General features: G+C 40.5%; 2 protein-coding genes across 2 annotated transcripts in view; one reads left to right on the top strand and one right to left on the bottom strand.

The window, feature by feature from the left end:
- The window catches only part of LOC115763871 (maternal protein pumilio-like), a 121,098-nt gene extending 111,570 nt beyond the window's left edge, over positions 1–9,528 (top strand). Inside the window, exons 6-8 of the mRNA XM_030706649.1 lie at positions 6,953–8,188; positions 8,627–8,795; positions 8,865–9,528. Of these exons, the coding sequence (XP_030562509.1) occupies positions 6,953–8,188; positions 8,627–8,795; positions 8,865–9,369 (1,910 nt within the window). The 3' untranslated portion in view covers positions 9,370–9,528. The remainder of the gene's footprint in view (positions 1–6,952; positions 8,189–8,626; positions 8,796–8,864) is intronic.
- Positions 9,529–19,136: 9,608 nt separating this feature from the next.
- LOC115763847 lies at positions 19,137–21,822 on the bottom strand. The gene is made up of 4 exons (XM_030706616.1): positions 21,602–21,822; positions 20,094–20,203; positions 19,447–19,852; positions 19,137–19,379 (listed from the first exon to the last, which is right to left on the bottom strand). Exons 1-4 carry the CDS (start codon positions 21,666–21,668, stop codon positions 19,228–19,230), a joined length of 735 nt encoding a protein of 244 aa, XP_030562476.1. The 5' UTR covers positions 21,669–21,822; the 3' UTR covers positions 19,137–19,227.
- Positions 21,823–22,497: the final 675 nt, after the last annotated feature.

A 22,497-nucleotide genomic window follows, 5' to 3' on the forward strand; every position in this document is an offset into this window, starting at 1 on the left:
ATTTCAAATTATAATTAATAACGGCAGCCAGGAAATGAAAGTTTGCACTTTCGCAGGAGTTTACTTGCATAGCATTTTGTACATAGACACCCGTTACCCCCCATCCACCAACCCTTCTGCGTTTAAACAAACCATTTTGTGACTGTCTGCAGGCGCTGCCACAAATTCGTCCCGTCTCTCCCCATTTATTTTTATACAAAAGCTACTGAAAATGTTGCTCGGCGGAGGCAATGAAAAGTTATAATTTTCCAGCTGTAAAATAATTTTTTTCAGTCGGATAATGTTACCCGGCATTGTGGCGCCCACAAATTCATCTCGACGATATTTTTGTTGCAAAAATTGTGAGAGTTGCGGCATTAAATCGTTTATTGAATTATTGGCTACGAGCGAAGCGAGCGCATTACGAGTCGAAGGAGAAATCAATTAGACCACGCGGAATGGTGCTTAATGAACTGGCGAAAATTAAAACTCCATTTTGAATTTCAATTTTCGTTTCCCAATTCCCTGTTTTCCGCAAACACATTTTCGACATTTTCCACCGTTAATTTACTTAACCGGTTAATGGCTCAACTTTCGCATTATTTCGTTGATTAATTTTCCTTCATGCAGGACGTTAAATGAAAATTTTTCCTCATTTTTCTCGAAATGTTCTTTTACTTTTGTGTTTTCGTGATTCGCTGACGCATCTCCCCTTAACGTATGACTACAATTCTCACTTATTATGCATGCGATATACCCTGTAATGTGCAGGCAAGTGAGCATTATAATTTTTATCACCAAGTATGTGCATATAAACTTGATAGAGATGAATAAGCAAGTCGATAGGCAATCTTAGCTCTCAGTTTGGATGCAGTTTGAAATATATCAGACATTTTGGAATTCGATCAGATATTTAGGTACGTTCTTTATTTTACTCACAACATTTAATCATAATCTTAACGAACCTTCTTTTTGTCGCTCCTGTCTCTATTATTTGGTCTCTGTTTCTCTTAGTGCCTCCTCTAAACCTTGCCTTGCAGCTACGTAAATCTCTTCCATATACATACTCGAAAATAACCTGCGATCAAATATAACAATTGTAAATTTAGTGTGGTGTTTGACCCAGAAACTTCCCTTGCTAGTTCAACGCTCAGACATTTAAGACACGCAGGCGTTTGATACAAATTTTGTTGATGGTTTTCATATCAACTTTGACGCCCGTTTATCAACTATTCCATGACTTCTTCTTATTGCTCAGTTTCTGATCAGCGGCGTAGCTTCTGCTTAAGCTTCAGCTTCCCAGTATTCATATTTTGGGCTTCGCGTTGAACACCGTTCAGTCGAGACTAAATTTTTACCAATATGTTTAGCTGATCTGCATGCTTTATTATTTATAATACTCTGCTGAATTGCATTTACTTTAACTAATGCTTGTCTATCGTCTACCCAATTGTGTTTGGAGCGTGTCGCTTACATAGCAACGTTACGCATACACCATGTTGTACACGTCATTGGGAATTTCATTAAGCGCAAAGTGCAGCACTTGCCTAGTCTACCACCTCTCTCTCTTTCTCCCTCCCTCTCGAACTGCCACATACAGTAGCTGTTCGCCTTTGCGGCAAGTGTCAAACAAGTTGCTGCTGTTGCTGCTGCTGCTGCTGCTGCTGCTGCTGCATGTGGCAGAAAATCATTCACAAGCTGCTATTGCTGTCTTGCTTCCTCGCTCCCTCCTCCTCGACCACCCGCGCTCCACGCAATTCCAGATGGTGCTGCAGCTCGTCTGTGGCCCAACAGCAATTGACATTTTACAAAATAAACGAATTCATTTGCACAAAAGCCAGCAGCAGGCAGGATAACAATAACAACAACACCAGCTGCAACAATGTGCGTCCTATGCAACACAGGAGAGTGGGTAAAAGAGAGGGATGGAGAGGAGGGGAGAACGGAAGGAGCATGCAAGCGAGAGTTTACATAAAGTGGTTTTGGCATTGGCTTTATCTCTTTTGTTGTTGCTGTTGTTGCTGTTGTTGCTGTTGCTGTTGTTGCTGTTGCTGTTGTTGTTGTTGTTCTTGTTGTTGTTGTTGTTGCTGTTGTTGTTGTTGCTTTCACTTTCCCCCAAATGCAATCACATGTTGCCAACATGTGAAAGGTGTACATAATAATTTGTGGACATGGCCAGGATGCCAGGCAAATGGAAAGAGGCAAAGGCGAACCCAAAGTCAGCCCGGGAAAACCCTTCCGACAACTCCCTCCTCATTGTTGCAAGGCACGGCCAAATGGTTTGGCGGTTGCAAAGTCAAGCTCCTCTCCCGTCACCTCCCTCTCATATGTGTGGGCGCATTAACGTTTGTAATTGCAGCTTTTCTGGGCTCCGGCTCAAAAGGATGACTGCCGAGCTGGGCAAAGGGGTTGAATTGGGCGGAGAGCCGCTGCGCAGCCACTTAAAACAATATAATCTCCATTAAAAAGCTTTTTGACATTGCACGCAGGCCAGGAGTCGAGGCAGCAGAACGAGGCTTTGGGCTTTAAGGCTGTGGGGGAGGGTGGCTTGTGGTAGGGGGCGAATGCCAAGCCCATGCCCGTGCCTGTGACTCGTGACTTGGCTTACAATTGTTGGCGCATCGATTGCAGCACTACGCTAATGAGTGGAGGATATGTGCGGGGTACAAGGCGGAGAGCGGGGGGCGTATGGTTACCCAGTAAACGGGCCTGCCATTTCTTAAGAGGATGCTGCGGGGAGAGGGAGAAGGAGGCTATGAAATTGACAAGCGAGTAGTCACTTGCCTTAGTGCTAATTGCAATTGAGTTGTGCTGCAGCATGTGTGTGCAAGAGTGTGTGTGCTGTTTGCTGTGTGTGTGTGCTGTGTAAGCAGCGGATCGAGACACACGCTGAGCTACAATTCGCAATCAGCTGGGTCTGGGCTGGAATTGGACTACTTGGGATCCAATGCATGTCAAGACGAGCGCAATGACAAATGCACTTAATTGATTTTTGACTGATTGTCAGGCGCCACAGAATTGTACGCAGTAGGAGGGCGTCGGGGGCGGCCAGAAAAGGAGGTGTGACGCTCGTGTGCACTTAAGTCGGTTAAACTTAGCCGAGGCTAAAAGCTGAAAATGTAAAAGAGAAATAGATGTGAAAAATACGTATAAGAGATAACAAAGCAGCAATTATTTATTGAACTAGCCGATGATTCGAACCAGCAAATTTTCTTTTACTCGTTTGAATATGCAATTAAGTCACTTAAACTTAGCCAAGGATATGTGAAAATTCAAAATGTGATAGAGCCGGCGATGCGAGCCAGCAACTTTCCTTCTGCTCGTTTGAAAATGCGCTTAAGTCAGTTAAACTTATCCGAGGATAAAAGATGAAATTGTGAAAAAGATATAGCTAGATATAGATATATAGGCGACAGAAAAACAGCAATTATTTATTGCACTAGCCGACGATTTAAACCAGCAACTTTCCTTCTGCTCGTTTGAATATGCAATAATAGAGTACAAATAGATGACCAAAAGTCAGCTGAAAATAGATCGAATTGAGGACTTCTGTTGCAATATGTGAGCTTTACATGTCTTAGAGCGGACATATATGTTCGCTTAGGCATATATATTAATAGATATGCAGCTATGCTGTATGCTGGACTTGAGAGAAGGTGTTCCGTAGAGTACCCTCTTTTTTCCATTGATCTAGGGACACAATGATGTCGTTCGAGCAGCTGTCAAACTGTTGTAAATTGTTGCAATTTTTATGCGCTCTTTTCCAATACTAATTATATTTTTGTATAGCTCGCGCTCAACACTGTTTTGTGTCTTTTTTTCATAGCCTACTTCAGGACGTTTACAACCTCAGCCAGCTCCTTAGTCGTCCGCACTTGCAATAGTTTCCGGGCATTTAAATAACTCAAGACATTTTATTTAATGCGTTTTCTTTTTTTTAGTGCCTGTATCTGTGAGGACGTGTGCCGAACACGTGTGTGCATTTATAATTCATAAAATGATTACATTAGGCTGAGCAGCGGCATCTGGTGGATGTAGTCGTGTCTGTGAGGTGGCATTTGTCTCTGCTCACATGTGGAACGTGTGCATAAACCACAAAATGTCGCCTGCAATAAACGGGGCCGTCTTTTTAATGCCCCCAACACATGTGTGTGTGTGGGGGCGTGTGTATGTGAGTGTGTTGTGTGTGGCATGCTGCAGTTTCATTTGACAAAGTGTGCTTGCAAAGGCAACCCACCAGAGGGATAGACAGATGGGGTGTATGTAAGTGTGGGAGTGGGGAAGGCAGCGAGCCGTGTCAGACATAGCCCGAAGCATTAGAAGCTGGGACTGTGGTCGAAGGGGGGGCGACTGTGGAAGATAGGTAGTTGCCGCTCTTAATTATTACGACTGTTTTCGACTGCCGATACTCGACTTGCCTGTCTCTGCCTCTCCCATCGCACTCTCTCTGCATGCAAATTGCATGAATAATTCCCTTTTAAATTGTTGCAACTGCCACGCAGCACACCGAATGCTGTGCAGGGGGAGGCGTGGCAGGGGCAAAGCAAATAAAATAAACAGAGACTGGCAAACATCCAAACCCGAAGAGGTGTTCACTCCAGCATCCACCCCTTGCCTAGTTCAGACTCTTTTGCTGGCCGCCCACTCGACACTTTCATTGACGCAAATTGTTTGTACAACATAATCCATTCCAACCCGCCTTTTAACCAACACCCCTTCCCAGTATGCTGCCTAGGCATGTTCATTGCCTGCATTTGAATTGGAATTTAGCAGTCGCGTCTCTGAAGTGCGCCAAATTAGTTGCAATTTAAATGCAGAAATTAAAAGTTTGTGCCAGACAAGTCGGCGGTTCGCTCAAATGTTAATGTCATTTATTAAGCATAGTATTTTACAACACTGGCTGCATGACAACACTATGGAATTTACATTTCCTTCACTCGCTTCTTGTTGTTGCAATTAGAATTTTGTATTGAAATGCAGAGAAGCACAAAGAGAAAACGCGAAAGAGAGAAAACATTTAAGAAGTTTTAATTAAATGTTCGAGCTATAATAGTATTCAAGGATTACTATTGCAATTTTACAACGTTGTATAAAATTGATTACAAATTCAATTACAAATTCATTGTCAATTGTCATTCAAAACAATTTTGTGTAAATTCATTTCGAGCTTTTGGTAAATTATTTCAAGATTTAATTAGACAATTACAACACAGCTTACTTATATTTTACAACACTACATTAAACTGACAGCATTTTCATCTTTACTCAAATAAAACCTTTGCTTTAATGAGCACAACTTACAACACTTTATAGCACTTAATTCACGTCTACGACCTTCTCCAACACTGAATTAGCTGTGATATACTGTTAAACAAACATAATTATATTTCTAGCTTCTAATATCTCTTTATTGCGCAAGTTCTTAAACTTAAGCAGTTTTCACGCCATTTTAGATATAATCTTTGTAATTCTCTAGCGCTTCATTTAGACTGCGAAACTTGCGAAACTTTTATAAACTAATATATATATATATATATATTATTTAATTATATATATATATATATATATATATATATACGTATATATATACGTATGCCTTTTATTAGGAGGTGGCAATCGCTGCCGTTTGCTATTTTTATGGAACTTTTGAAGCCTACGCCAAGGGAAAATTATAGAAATTTGCGCAATTTATTTTCGCATTTGCCGCCTGGCAAAGTTGCGTGTTGCATGGCTTGCCGCAACCATTTACTGCTGCAGACTTTTTGGGGCATGTGCAACAGACGACAGGCAATAAATTCATTAGGACGCAAAGTTGCCTGCGCCGCGGCTCAAGTTGTAAGTTGTCGGTTGTAAACGGGATTGCATTCTGGCAGGCGCAAAACTTTCACTTTTTTCACTTCACTCAGCCTATAAATTCTGCCCCTGGGCATTCCCTTTAGCTCTACGCCTCTGCTCTGCAAATCAATGCCAGTGACATATTACAGCATCCATCAAGTCGGCAGCACGGCAAGTCCCACTGCCACCCTCTACTCTTGCTTCTGTTTTTATATGAGCTTAAAGCGTCCGCCCTGCGTCTCTCTCCCTCTTTCTCTCAGTATCCTTTTACATATTCCTAGAGCTTTGCTATGTGACTCTTGGAGCGCATATGTGCTTCCTTAATGGTTGACATTACGAGTATTACACTTACTCCCCGCTAGTTAAATATGTAAGTGGGCAGCTCTATCTCTATCTCTATCTCCCTCTTTCTCTTCCTCTGTCTCGTTACTGAGCCGCATTAAACTGAAACTAAGAGGCCACAGCTGCGCCCTAAAAGTAGGCAATTAAGTTTACGAGCGCCCTACACTAGCCCGTTCCTGAACGCTGAACGCCGTAACTCGATTAATTAAAATAGCGCATACTCTGCCATAAGTTGTTCGCTCTCTCTCTCTCTCTCTCTCTCTATCTCTCTCTCTCTCTCTCTCTCTCTCTCTCTCTCTCTTTCTCTCTCTTTCTCACTCTTTCTATTTCTCTGTGGAATGCATGTCTCTGCCGCTTTCCCGTGACCCACTTAGATTTGCTCAGCTAGTAAATTGAGACTTCGAATGGACAAGCTGTTGGATATATGCTTCGGCTTTGCTGCCATCCATTGCAATTACCTTTTTTAGTGGTTGTTTAATATGGGAACAGCATAGTAATAGTTTAGCTGTTGGTGGGGGCTTAACATTTTACAACACTGAAATATATCTGGGTGACCATTTCACATATTATAAATGAACAGCGAAAATCCATTTTGTATAGAGTATAATTTGATTTCTGCTTTCGGTTCAGAGTTAAGCTCAAATATATAAATTCCAAGCTTGAACCTAATTTTATAGGCTTAATACTGAGATCCCCTCTTCTCTCCTCTTTGTATCACTTTGTCTTTATCTATCCGCTTTACATATTCTACACAGTATTTAAGTCTCTCTCTCTCTTTTGCTTCTCTCCTAAACAGGCCTAGCATTGAACACAAACTCGCTGAGCGGTCGTCGTGACTCGTTCGATCGCAGCACATCCGCCTTCAGCCCCTCGGCCATGGACTACACCACAAGCAGCGTCGCCGCCGCCGCGAATGCGGTTAACAGCAGCGTGGCCCAGGCCGCTGCAGCAGCAGCTGCGGCCGCAGCACGCGCTAAGTGGCCCGGCGCCATGTCCAATGCGAGCGCGTATGGAGCTCTGGGCGCGGCGGCGGTAAATGCCTCGGCCAGTCCGTTGGGCGCACCGCTGACACCGCCGCCGACGGCTCAGTCGTGCCTGATGGGCGGCAATCGGGCGCCCGGCGCCGAGTCGCGCCAGCGGCAGCAGCTGGCGGTGGGTCTGCCGGCGGCTACGGCGGCAGCGGCCGTTGCGGCCGCGGCCAACAATATGTTTGGCTCGAACAGTTCGCTATTCTCGAATCACCTGGCCCTGCCGGGCAGCACGCCCGCGGCCGTGGCCGCTGCCGTGGCGAATTCGCGGCAGGCGGCCGCCGCAGCTGCTGTGGCAGCGGCCGCTGCCGGTGCAGCCGGTGCACCACAGCCGGGCAGATCGCGACTGCTGGAGGATTTTAGGAATCAGCGCTATCCGAACTTGCAGCTGCGCGATCTGACCAATCACATTGTCGAGTTCTCGCAGGATCAGCACGGCTCGCGGTTCATCCAACAGAAACTGGAACGGGCCACAGCCGCCGAGAAGCAGATGGTCTTCAATGAGATACTGGGCGCCGCCTACAGCCTGATGACGGACGTCTTTGGCAACTATGTCATACAGAAGTTCTTTGAGTTCGGCACTCCGGAGCAAAAGAACACTCTGGGCATGCAGGTCAAGGGTCATGTGCTGCAGCTGGCGCTCCAGATGTACGGCTGTCGCGTGATCCAGAAGGCGCTCGAGAGCATCTCTCCCGAGCAGCAGCAGGAGATCGTTCACGAGCTGGACGGACATGTTTTGAAGTGTGTCAAGGACCAGAATGGCAACCATGTCGTACAGAAGTGCATCGAATGCGTCGATCCCGTGGCCCTGCAGTTTGTCATCAATGCGTTCAAGGGTCAGGTCTATTCACTGAGCACACATCCCTACGGCTGCCGGGTCATTCAACGCATCCTCGAGCACTGCACTGCCGAACAGACCCAGCCCATTTTGGATGAACTGCACGAGCATACCGAGAACTTAATCCAAGATCAATATGGCAACTACGTCATACAACATGTTCTAGGTAAGTTCAGTGAAGTCAAAACAATTTCGAGATGACATATTTGTAAATTATTTATTTATATAATAACAATTTTGATAGAGAAAGAATTAGAGAATTAAAGATCCAACGGAAATATGCTCCGTTTCTGATACTCGAACAATTATTCCGTTCGAGCTAGTTGAGACGCAAATGTGTTCGGTTCGAACCGTTCGATATGCAGTCGCAAATGGAACATGTTGCTCACTTCGTTTGTATTAATATTTTCGACTCATAGGACAGCATATTAAATTGCAAAAGGAAAAAACTAAGAGAGAAGTGTTTTAGAGATCAAATCGTAAACAATATAATATTTTGGCTGATAAATATTTAAGATAGGTCCATGTTATATAGGTCTGCATTCCTTGGATTAGCTTTAAATGTAGATGGTTTTAATGATCCCTATTCTCATGTCTATTGTAGAGCACGGCAAACAGGAGGACAAATCGATACTGATTAACAGTGTGCGCGGCAAGGTGCTCGTGTTATCGCAGCACAAGTTCGCCTCGAATGTGGTGGAGAAGTGTGTGACACATGCCACGCGCGGCGAGCGCACCGGCCTCATCGATGAGGTGTGCACATTCAATGACAAGTAAGTATCCGAAACAGAATCAATATTTATATATTTCGATCAATTGGAATGCCTACACTTTTTCTGCAGTGCCTTGCACGTCATGATGAAGGACCAGTATGCCAACTATGTGGTGCAGAAGATGATTGACGTCTCGGAGCCGACGCAGCTGAAGAAGCTGATGACCAAGATACGACCCCACATGGCCGCCTTGCGCAAATACACCTACGGCAAGCACATTAACGCCAAGCTGGAGAAATACTACATGAAGATAACCAATCCCATAGCCGCTGCCACGGCCAGCGCTGCCAGCACAGCAGCCACAAGCACAGCAAACAGCGGCGCTGCAGCCGGAACCGGATCGAGTGGTGCGCCCTCATCCTCCACGTCGATGGTGGCCGCCGCCGGCGCAGCAGTTGCCACAACCAACACCACGAACAGCATTGGATCGCCCAGCATTTGTGCCGTGCAGGAGAATGGCGGCATCTCGATGGCCGAGCCCACATCGCCAGCCAGCTCGGAGTCGTCCGGTACTGTGGTGGTCGGCGGTCTTGGACCCATCGGGCCGCCCACAACAGCTAATGGAGTGTTGTAAAGTGGCGAATTGAGAGGCGCGTTATCGAATTTTAGTTTTTAGTATTTGGATGAAGGAGAAGGAATGCGAGGAGAGCATTAAAAGCAAAGCGAATGCTTACTATAAATATTATAAAAAAAATAAATATACATAATAATATTAAATACTAATAATAATACAAATAAATCTAATGTAATTTATTTATAACAAGATCTGAACTGCAGACACAGAAGAAAACAAAAATGATTTAAATTCAGCCCTAGAACGGCTCTCGGTAATCGACTCCAACTTGTGGAGCAATCGATAAATTGTATATTCAATTGTAACAAAAAACAAAATAAGATCGTTGAACGCTTTTGTAAAGTGCGTAATACTAACACACACACAAGCATACACTGAGAGAAACACAAACTCGATAAAAGCAACAAGTGCGCGAATAATTCTGCGCAATCCACTTTTTTTTTATTTGTAAATGTTGCGTCACAGAAAATATGTGAAAAGAAAAGCTATCGAAAAAAAAAATCAAGCTAAGAAAATGGAAAAACAAAAGAAAATCATGTCTGCATACATATTCGATGTAACAACTTTTCAAGAAACAAAAGATAAGAGAAAAACAAAATAATTTGTAAATGTTTAAGCAAGTCGACTGTAAATTTGATTATTTAAACAAAAGCGCGTGACGTTCCGTTGCGAAACACAACAGATTAAAGAAGAAGAAGAAGAAAAAAGTAAGCATAGAATTTAACTGCAACCATTTCAAACATACATATATATATATGAATAGTATAAAATATATACAATAAAACATAATGAACAACTTAAATGTAGCATGTAGGCTAAAGAGCAAACAAATTCAATATGTGTAAAGAACTTCGTTATATAAAAGCCAGCAGCACACACACACACACCAACACACTCACGCACACCAACACACACACACACACACCAACACACTCAAGCAAACCAACACACACACACACAAATTTGAACTCTTTAGCGTTGCGTTTTGCAACAATTTCACGTTGCTTTTGGGCTATGTAAAATTTTGTACAAAAAAAACAAACAACAAAAAAAAAAAATAAGGAAAACTAAAACCATGTAAAACAATGTAATAATTATTAAATTAATTTTTTTTGTCAATTTGTTCACTTGTAAAATTCAAAACTGTTTTGTAAAATTCTCATTAATTTTAATCGAACATTTGTTTGTAAATTGCTTGTAACAAAAACAAAATATTGTTAAAGAAAACACACACACACGCATACCCAAATTCAAAGACACACAGTCACATACATATACATATATATATATATACATATAAAGAAAATACGCATGCATTGTATCAATTAAAGCATGCACTATACATATGTCTATATACATACTATATATATATATATACATTCATATTTGTATTTTGTAAATTGTTTCGTTTTAAGCGCCCCCACACACACACAACACATATACACGCATTGTATTTATATATATAGAATTGTAGAAACGATCTTCTTCGGGCCGTCGAAACGAACTCTTTTTCTGTTTAGCGACTAAGATTTAACTGATTACTGATTTATGATTTCTTTTTTAAGTTGCTTTTAGTTATAACGATTTTTCAAAGATATATAGATATATTTTTTTAACAAGCAACTCACTCTCAGCCAAAACCTACAAATGTGTAACAAATTAATTAATACCATAAATGCAAATATATTCGAAATCCACTTTTAAGTCATTGTTAGTTAGCCCACCTTTCTTATAATGCATATAAATAATTATATTATTATGAATATTTTTCTCTACATAAAAACTCGTCACGTGCTGAGCTCTCGCGGCTGCTGTGCGGAAAGCAGTGTGCCTGCAAGCAGTGCTACTTTGTTGAACTGCTTGCTCGCTATCAGCTTACAGTTGTGCAGCCACTGGCAGCAGCCATGTTGACGCTCGCTGTTTTGATTGTATTTTAATTTGTTTTAAACTGCGCAGCTTGAAATGCATTCGTTGTGCTAGTACTCACACACACACACACACCGAGACGCACACACACTTGTAAATTGCCAAGCTTGTATTGTATGTATGTAACACTCACACGCAAACATGTTGTAAAAAGTCAAAATTTTTGTACATTTAGAATATTTCTCGACGCCTTATTCGATACTAAAAAAACGAATTTAAATTCTGAATTTGTGCATAATTTTATTAAACTTCTTTATTTTTTGTCGGTTTTGCTCTTTAAACACATAATATTTTTTTAAACACGTGTTTTTGTATATATATGAAAATTTAGCATTGAGCATATGTAATTTTGTCTAAATTTCAAACTATACCCATACACTCTACCCCGCACTCCCAAACACACACACACACGCTCACACTCACAGACACATCCATATGCCCCGAGCGCATTTCAAGCGTTGGCGCAGAAATAATTTTCGTATTATAGTTGTGTATTTTTGGGTATATTTTGATTATTTATATTTTTAGTTATTTACCAATCAACTGCCTGTCTACAGAGCGCAATGCACTGATTAATTTTAATTTACATAATTCATAATCCAACAAAAACTCTGTATTTAGATTCTCAAGTTCTGCATAGTTAAAGACGCATTGTATAACACACACTCACACACACATACACACGCGCTAAGCTGCATAGCTGTAGTAGTTAGCCTAAGACAAGCTCTTAAATAAAACACACACACACACATGCACACAGGCAAGCATATATGTGCATATTTATATATGTATTACACTCGATTATGACTTGCAGTTAAAGCAGATTTTAAATACTTACTTATGATATGCGATGTATTTGTATATGTAAAATAAAATGTGTGTAGAGTTAAAGAAGAAGAAGAACCAGCAGTACAGTGAAATTTAAGACGCAACTAGCGCTATCTACATGAATATAAAAATATGTGTATGTGTATACATATACTCTAAATAAATATATATAGAAATATATTGCTAGTTTTTACAGTAAAAATATTTTGCACGCATGTGAAACACTTTCGAGTAGACCGACAAAAATCAATTACAAAATAAAATGCAAAACAAAAAAACAAGTGTAAACAATTGTAACTTAACTTATATAAAAATGCATCAACAAAATAAAACCCTATGACTTAAGCAAAGCGTAGTTTAAAAACGAACACAAAGTAAAAAAGATTTGTCTGAAATTGGTTTTTATATAACTACATTTTGCTGGTGCTCGAAAGGCATCATCGACGTGGCCGCAAAATGCAAAAACAAATTTCAAATTTGGCAAAACTAACAAACTTTTTAAATTGTACATTTTATTTTGCCACTCGAATACAAGTGCATACTAAACTGGCGTTGAATAATAATATTACCATATTTAAACTAAATCCTAAAGAAATATACATTATATATATATACTATACAGCAGAAATTTGTAAAATTTTTCGACAGCAAAAGATTGTAAACTAAGCTAAGGACATAGCTAAAGCATACACTGAAAAAAAATAAGGAAAACCCATTTGTAATTTGTTGTAAAAAGCATAGAATGATAGCAAAAGAAGTTGAGCATGGCAGGACGGACAGGCAAACGCTATAGGGCAGATGTCAAGTAAGAACTATAAATTATACATATAAATATATATATATAAATTTATATTATACATACACGTACATACTTATAAAGCATAAATAATTATATTTTGTAGTTACACACACACGCAAACACACATACATACACACCGAGGAACCTTTAGTTTTGTAAACAGCGCGCAATCGGCACAAGTTACGTACGAGTCTATATATAAAGAAAAACAAAAACAAAAACAAAAATCGAAAAACAATTAACAAATTCGTGGATAGCATTCAAGCTTTCGAGCATTTGATTTAATTATGCATTACAATGGAAAAAAAAACAACAACTCTTATGTTTATTATACAAATTATATTTAATGCTTATTTTATTGTGAGAAAAAATAAAGAAAATGAACACCATTTATTATGTAGCGGAAATGGAATTGTTTTAATTCCACAATTCGATTGGTTGTTCCAATTGTTCTTCTGTTTTATCACGATTTTTAAACACATTCATATTGCTTCACGTTAAAGTTCCAACCAATTGGCTTCAATAGAAGGCTGCGATGACAACAAATCTGAAATCAAAATTCATATTAATATGGCATACATTTAATGGATAACTATATATAATATATATTTATATATATATATATATAAAACTAACCTATAACCATTCCAACAAAACCAAAACTAGATGAAAAAAAAAAAAAAACAAAAGACAGCGCAAAGTTTGAGGCATTTTATACGGCGCATTTTTTATATATACAGTCTAGCTGTCTATGACATACATATAATGATATAACCAAGAATGATCAACTTTTATATGAGCCAGTAAGTAAACGGACATATTTTTTTATAAGCCTTGGCAAGCTGCACTTTTTCCAGGCCGAACATTTTAACAAAATTACCAACTATCAAAATTCACTAAAATAAAAAAAAAAGAGAAAACCCAAATGTAAAATTGAAAGCATAACAAAAAGACATACATAAAAAATTAACAAATAATAAACACTAAATAACCCCCAAGAAATAATTTCAAATAGTAGAATTTTTCCATTGTAGAAATGAAATGTATGTATAACTATATAGATTTTTACTTGAAACTTGTTCTGGATGAGCAATTCTCGATATGCAATAGGAATATGATAGCAATGCATTACGACAACAAACTTGTAGAGAAACAACAGCTAAATCAGCGAGACAACCCCATATATAAAATTGTATATATATACAGAGTACTCGTACAAGGCATATATGTTTGCAATTGGGGTGTAAGGAAAGGTATATTTGGCATTTGGCAAGAAAACTTCAATTTTGATCAACTTTATTCCTAGTCTTACAAAAACCAAAATAACATCTTTGGATTTGCATCTTGGACATTAAACTTCTTTTCTTGTTGGCCAAATAATTTCATTTGCTCAAAAATTGCCGTTTGCGAATTGTTTTTCTTTTAAAAATTTATATATATTTCACATTTTTAGTTAGCATTTTAGCAAAAGTTGCATTGATTTTTATAGTTAGCGATTAATCCTTACACTTACTCCAGCTGCAGATTTGGAGCACTTTCGACCAATACTAGAACTGTACGACTTGGGATTGGTTATTGCTTTCTACTTATTTGTAATGCCCCCATTAATGCCACAACAACAACAACAACAACACCCAAAAACAACTCGAATTCAATTAAATGAAAAGGAAAACCTAATTAGCCACTCGTATGTACATAGGTGTACGAACATAACTAAAGATGAACAATTGTAAAACTAAATACTTCTACATATTTAATAAAAAGAAACATTAAAAACGACCAGCCGGATCTTTTATTTCGTATTTTTTCAGCTGCTTGCAGAACTTTCGTTGTTTGGATTTTTAATTCGTAAGGCCCTAGTGTATTTCGCGTCGAAAGAGGTATATCCCTCCGATATCGGGGGAAAAATAGCGGAGATATTTAAGCTCTACGATTTTTTTATCAGCGGCTGCTGATTAACAGCTACCCAGCTAACATTAATGTTAGTCAACAGCAGCCTAACATTTTCGTAACTTGCGGGTATGCAACATAATTTTTCGTTCGAAAAAATGTTGGCGACGTTCTTTGCATTTCTGTTCGCCTGGTACTTTATCTGAATTTGACAAGTGCACTGAGTCACTAATCTGCTCTCATCGAGATCGGTTGTGCCACGCATAGAGAAAGTACGAGTTGATCAATTGTGCAATCTACGTGTGCTAAAAATAGCACAAATCGAAAATTTCGGACGCTGTCTTGTGCAGTGTCGGCAGTTTGACACCAACAAAACGCAAGTGTAGTGCGATAAGACTGCATTCGTTGCCCTTTTGGGCAAAACATTACCCCTCTCTCCGCGCGCAGCCACACAAGAGGGGCAATAAACGCGGCGCTTATCAGCAAAGTTATCTGTTTATAAGCTTAACTTTAACGTTGAAGTTAACAAATATAAACTAATTTAATATGGATATGGATCCTTTTTCTAACTGTCAGCTTAGTAATAAGCCGATTGATTATGGAAAAATGCGCCAAGTAGCTGGAAAATCACCATTGGAAATCAGGACAAATTTTATTAATAGCCTGTTACGTACTAGTGCCACTAGTAATTCTATTTACACCACGGCAACTGCTGCAACCAGCAGTGTGAGCCATTGCGGAAGCATGGATAACCATGCAGCTAGCTTTACCCAATGCTCCTCAGACATTACCTCTGCAACAATCAGTGGAGCTTCTAAAATAAACTGCTTAGTTCTTAGTGAAGCTGCTTCAAAATTGGGGGCAGCCCAAAAGAATTTGAAAAATAAGAGGAAGAAACCATTATCTCCCAATACTAGCTCCAAGAGGCCGAATAAAGATGTCTGTCAGCTACTAAAGCCAATAGAAAATATCAGGCAGCAGCAGCATCCAGCTGACGTTTAATCATTATTGGAACAACAGCAACAACAATTTCTGAAATGGCAACAACAGCTGCAACTACAGTAGCAGCAGCAATTCCTCTTGTGGCTTCAGGAGCAGCAACGGGAACAACAACAACAAAACTAGCAAAATAGTCAACGACTAGAACGGCTTGAAAAAATGGTCCATGAATTGGGCAGCATGATAAAGCAATGGACAGGGGATGGATCGACTCCCCAGCTTTAAAACAGCGCCTCAGCCTCCCAATGAATCCACTCAAGATCCTAATTTGGAAGTTGAGCTCTTCGCGCAAAACAACAATGTCGACCTTCTAACCGAGATCAGACTAAACCGAGGAGAAACAGTCAAAATACACGGGTACACCTTCTATCCCGCTTACACGCCATCACGTCACAACCACGGTGTCGGAGGAGCGGCGGTATTCGTGAGGAGCTCTCTTCGCCATTTTCCACAAAGAGTAATTGAAAGGAGCACCATACAAATGTCTTTAATAAAAGTTGCCACAGGTTTGGGAGACATGGAATATAGCGCCATATACTGCTCACCAAGAAATAGAATTGAAGAAGGGCATTTCAGTGACATACTCGCTTCTTGCGGCCAAAGGTATCTGGTTGTCGGAGACTGGAATGCGCGACATTGGCTGTGGGGAGATACCTACAATTCACCCAGAGGCCGAGAACTAGCCGAAGCCAGTACAGCCAGAGGAGCTAATATTCTCGCAACAGGATCACCAACTAGATACCCATATGTTTCTAGTCACACACCTAGTTGCATTGATTTCGCATTATACCATGGGATACCGGATTCTCAAACAAATATCGGCCAAAGCTGGGATCTAGACTCTGACCATATAGCCCTTGTTGTAAATTTGCAAACAGATGGCTCTTATGTCAGGCCAAACCCTCGATTAATTACCAACCGTACGACATCATGGCTTTCAGACAACATCTTGAATGCTCGATTCAATTAAATCCGACCTTGGACTCTGAGGTAGACATTGAGAATGCAGTAGATTTTCTAACTGAAAATATACATAGCGCTGCTACTGCCACAACTCCACCCAACACCGAGTCACGTCCCATTCGTTATAGCATTGTTCTTACGAGTGAGGCTAAAGAGCTGATGAGAACAGAGAGATGCCTTCGAAGAAGAGCAATTCGATCCCAAGATCCTTGGGACCGAATTTTGTGGAACCGAGCAGCAAAACAGCTACGTAACCTCCTAAGGGAACTCAGAAGTGATTTCTTCGAGCAAAAACTGGCTTCCATGGACTACACCGTTAATGCAAACTACTCTCTATGGAAATGTACAAAATCACTCAAACGACAACCCTTTAGACAGGTACCTGTCCGAAGTCCTGGTGGCGAACTTGCTAAAAACGAAAGGGAACAGGCTAATGCTTTCGGATATCATCTTGAGGATCATTTCACTCCTTATGAATTTGCTACGATAGGCCAGGGAGACCCATCAGACTCTGCAGACCCCCCTGCAGATGTCCCTGCCTATTGAGCCTATAAGGATTGATGAAATAACTGACGCGATCCAGCTATTGCAGAAAAATAAAGCTCCGGGTATCGATAGAATCTGTAATGCTACACTGAAAGCCCTGCCTACAAGCGCGCTTCTGTATATAGTGCTAATTTTTAATGCTATTACCTGGCTCCAAGTGTTCCAAAGCAATGGAAACTAGCAGCGATTATGATGATTCACAAGCCTGGAAAACCAGAAGCTGATCCTGAGTCGTATCGGCCAGTAAGTCTCTTACCCTCCCTGTCTAAACTATGGGAGAGGACTATTGCTAATCGGATTACTGTCATAACAAGCCAATGTAATATCTTGCCGGATCACCAATTCGGATTTCGAGAGGGACACGGCACTGTGAAACAGGTCCACTGATTGGTGAAGCACATCATGCAGGCTTTTGACGACCTAGAGTTCTCAAACGCTGTCTTCATCGACATACAGCAAGCGTTCGATAAGGTGTGGCACGATGGATTAATGTGCAAAATAAAAAACGTTTTACCTGAACCGTACTATGGCCTTCTAAGGTCATATCTGGAAGCACGAGAGTTCAAGGTCAAGGTAAGGGACACATACTCGTCCATCTATACTATGAGAGTAGGAGTGCCACAGGGCAGTGTTCTTGGTCCGCTGCTCTACTCGTTGTATACCTCAGATAGACCCAACTACCTCTCAACATATGGAAGATCCCTCTAAGGCTATTATTGCGACATATGCAGATGACATTGCAGTCATTTATAACTCCAAAAGTTGCGTAGAAGCTAGCAATGGGGTATCAGGGGTATCTGGATACTCTCGCAGCTTAGTGCAAACGGTGGAATTTGAAGGTTAACCCGTTAAAAACTATTAACCCATGCTTCACCCTCAAAATGCGGATGCATATCCCTCCAATTCAGCTTGAAGGAGTTACCCTGGAGCAGCCGCCACAAGCTAAGTATCTCGGCATCACCTTAGACAAGCACCCTACCTTTGGGCCACACCTCAAAGCTACGGTAAAAAAAATGTCGCTACAAACTGCAACAACTGCTGTGGCTCAACAATAAAGGGAACACCTTGCTGCTGAGATGCAATAGAGCTGTATACGTGCACTGTATTTTGCCGATATGGCTCTATGGAGTGTAGATTTGAGGGATTGCAGCCAAATCAAATTATAAATACTGCAGAATCGGGTACTACGACAGATAACCAACTGTCCCTGATACGTACGCGGTTCTACACTCCATAAAGACCTCAAAGTGCATACAGTCGAATAACAGATTGGAAGGCACACAAGCAGATACAGCGACAGATTGCTGAGACACCGCAGCCTGCTCGCCAGAGGACTACTCCCTGCCCAACGTCTAAGGCGACTCAAACGGCAAGGTTTTGCCAAGACGATTGGGTCCCAGTAAGACTATCTAAATAACATTTCTATCCATGTGTTGTTATGGTACTAAATTATGATTGTACAGGTTCTACATAATAATACATAATAATAAAAAAAAAAAAAAAAGCCAAGTGCACTTTAAAAGCCGACTTAACAGTCGATGTAGCAGGCATGTAAGTTAACAGCATCTTAATATATTCAGTTGAAAATCGCCTGTCTACCTTCTGTGCATTTCTGTTCGCCTGGTATTTTAGCTGAATTTTGCAATTGCCCCTTAACAATCGATGTTGCAGGCATGTCAGTTAAATCGCTTATCTACCTGCTGGGCATTTCTGTTCGCCTGGTATTTCAGCTGAATCTGTGGTAAAATTTCGCGACCCAGCCTAGTTACCCCCAAAAAGGGAAATATAGAAGGCAAACGGGTTGTTTACAGTATGTAAGGAAATTGTTTAATACTTTGTTCATATCAATAACTAGTATTTAACAAGTAATTAAAACTTAAGACTTAAGAGTCCTTATCCTAGGTTGACTAATTCTCGTAAAACTGGTCGATAGGAACGTTTTTGAGCAGCTGATTGGCCAGTTTGCCAAATTCGTTGGCCAACTTCTTCTGCAGCTGCGCTTGCATGGCCTCCAGGACAATTTGTGAGTTGTCGCGCAGGAAGAGATTGGTAGCCTCCACTGAAAGTATAATAGAACATTTTTAGAATAATATGAGCTTTTAAGGATGCATCTACATGCTACTTACGTAGAATACGATTGTTGTTGAAAGCGCGCGAGATGCTCATGGTGACCTTGTCCACGTCCAGGACTATGCTGAGCGAGTCCACGTGCAAATACTTGCCGCGTGCGGACGTCTTGCCGGTAAGATCGGCGGTGACGCCATTGAATACGGCATGGAAATCGCCACCGCCGGAGGCGGGTATGATCAGCAGGACGCCGGCGCTGGTGTAGTTGGCCTCGATCTTCAGCTTTGGCATGAAAATGCGCGCCTTGAAGGGCTCACCGCCATTCTCGCCGAGCTTTAACGATTTCACCTCAAAGTTGCTGGCTCCAAAGGCCTCCATGTTCTTCAGCGTGATCTTATAGCCCTGCGGTCCCTCGGTCAGCTGCAGAGCCAGCGTGTCCATCTTGAAGGGCTCCACTGACGGCAGCTGCAAAGAAGAGGGAAATGTCGATGAATGTGCCACAATTGTTGCAATTGCAAACCGAATCAAGACAGACAATTTCCGCACTTGAATGGCAACTGCCGCATGCAACTGGCAACTAGCGAAACGTTGCGCAAGCGCCGCATTTGGCATTTGCCATTTTGTGCCTTATGCAACTGCAACTCGTTTAGCAATGCAAATATGTGCATGGGGCATGCCACATGCCACGGGCCGAAGGGTTACACACCTCTATCTCTGGTATGCCGCTGGCCAGATAGGGCTTCAGGTGCTCCAGGGAAGCACTGAAGCAGTCCACGAGCTTGGGATCGTCGCGACGGCATTGTTTAATGTACGCAGCTGTTGAGCAAACAACAAAAAGAAGAAGAAGAAGCATTAAAATATTTGTCACTTAGTTGTTTAAACAAAATTCAATTTCCATTTCAGTTTCCGGTAATATATTTTCAGTTCGTATAAAGTTCAACGACTCTGGCCAGAATCGGCCAACTTAAATTCAAGTTCAGGCCTGGCCAAGACCAAGTGCGAGATCTCTGGCAAGGCCGTGAAGCCAAGGTCTTTCGAAATGCAACGATCAAGAACCTGTCTGCCATTATATTTTATGTGATATTATGTGCTGCACGACCGTCACATATCATTGCTATATCATTAAATATGGTTTATATTCGGCTGCTGATCATTAGCGGCGCGACTGCAGCTCAGCATAAAATTCAAGTTGAAGGTTGTTTAACGGAAACTTGAATAAGAGTCTTTGTTTTATTTGTTTTGAGTTTTAGTTGCGTTCATTAAATATGAATTTGGTTCATAGTTTGCATTTTCAATGCGTCTTTTGTGGATGCGGAAGTTTGTCTTTTAGTTTTGTCTGAGCTTTTCTTCACATAGTACACCTGCCCGAGTTTATTTTTTCTACCTCAAACGGTGTCGCTTTGGGCAATTAACACACGCTACCTGTAAACTACACAGAATGTACATTATATTTATGATCGATATGCGCTTCACTTGACACATTTGAATTTTGCATTAAAAATATAGACAAATGTGAAGAGCTATAAATGCTAATTGCAAATATCGCGAACTCATCTTGTGTACACCCACATTTTTCCAGCTAATTAGCCGACCTGTCTAACTTTACTAATGAAATGGGACTTTTTTGCATTTTAGAAGGGTGCCAAACAAGATCACAATGCACTTAACTGTTTGCTTCATATAAACTAAGCTAAATTAATATAGACACAATTATATTATAATATATTAAATGAATATTGGAACTTTTAGTATAATAATAAACAAACATTTCCGCGGTACTCCGAGCTAGACATCAATTGTGAAAGTAAAGTACATGCTTTTATAAAAAAAAGAATCCTATAATGTGAAAAAGCCCAACTTGAATCCACTTCTATATCTATAAGAAAAGTCCAGCCAACAATCTTATTTATCTCATGTTATATATAATATATAAAATATATATTCCATATCTGTCTACAGCCAACAATCTCATTTATATAATTTCATATTAAATATATATAATATATATAATATAATATATAAATAATATAGAATAAAAAATTGTGCATTGATCAATCAGGTTGAAAGAAAATCAGAGATTAGACATTTATTTCCCTTTAGATAGTCGCACATTCAACATATTAATATGCAATTATTTAAACTTGTTGAAGCACGACTTTTCGCACACTTGAATTTTTAGACTGTATCTCAATTGAGATCGTTTTGAGAACTTACGCGTTTCGGCCTGTGTGAAGCAGATCGGCTGCATGAGAGCGGCCACAATGCACAAATATTTCAGCATTTTAATTTGTTATATATACAAAGATCTAAACAATTAACACACGACACGCTGCACGCACAACAACAATCACAATATTATTAACAAATAAGCAATAATTATGTAATTTATGCAACTCGATTCGCGACAGACGACCAACAACGCGCAGCTGAGAACGACAACTGTGAACGTTGTCAGCGTCGCGGCTTGATTTTAAAGCCCCCTTCCATGAGGAGGCGATCCAATGCAAAGCCCAGCTCTACGCTGGCAGCGACGTCGACGCCGACAGAGTGACTGACTGAATGACTAAGTGACTTAGTGACTGCTAACTGGTGTTTAGTAAAGGTGTCTAAAGGTCTCTTTTCCGCCTCACTCTTCAGCTGGAGTCTTCGCGTGAGTCTGTGCTGCGGCGTCTACCAAAATTATGATTATTGTCTTATACCCTGTACCCATTAAGAATGGCACGGTATATTGCGCTCGTGTAGCCACTCGAAAGGTAAACATTTTTGGTACGTAGGAATACATTTTACATACGACTAAATATATACATATAGACATGGGTACAGGGTATCTGATAGCGTGATCTGTCGCCTAGAGCACTCTTGTTTTCGTTTGTTTTGTATCCCCATTTGCCGAATGGCATAAATAGTAATTAAGCTATCCAATTTTCGCAATGTACTGTAAATTTGTGTCTTCAACTCGTTTAGAACAAAATGTTAATTATTATTATACATTTTTTTGTTGATATGTGTCAAAGTGCAAATCATTAACTTTGGAGATTCTCCGTTGCAATTAACGGTCTACATATGTATATATAATAGTTTGTTGAATCTGTTTAGTCACGGCTCAACAA

The sequence above is a fragment of the Drosophila novamexicana genome, unplaced genomic scaffold (genome assembly GCF_003285875.2).
Source record: "Drosophila novamexicana strain 15010-1031.04,08,12 unplaced genomic scaffold, DnovRS2.1 tig00000770-arrow-pilon, whole genome shotgun sequence".
NCBI lineage: Eukaryota > Metazoa > Arthropoda > Insecta > Diptera > Drosophilidae > Drosophila > Drosophila novamexicana.

Excerpts from the sequence above, each read along its gene's own strand:
- LOC115763847 (XM_030706616.1), bottom strand. The coding sequence starts at position 21,668 with ATGCTGAAATATTTGTGCATTGTGGCCGCTCTCATGCAGCCGATCTGC. Across the intron at positions 20,204-21,601 it reads CTTCACACAGGCCGAAACGC|CTGCGTACATTAAACAATGC; the intron begins GTAAGTTCTCAA and ends TTTGCTCAACAG. Across the intron at positions 19,380-19,446 it reads CAACAACAATCGTATTCTAC|TGGAGGCTACCAATCTCTTC; the intron begins GTAAGTAGCATG and ends TTATACTTTCAG.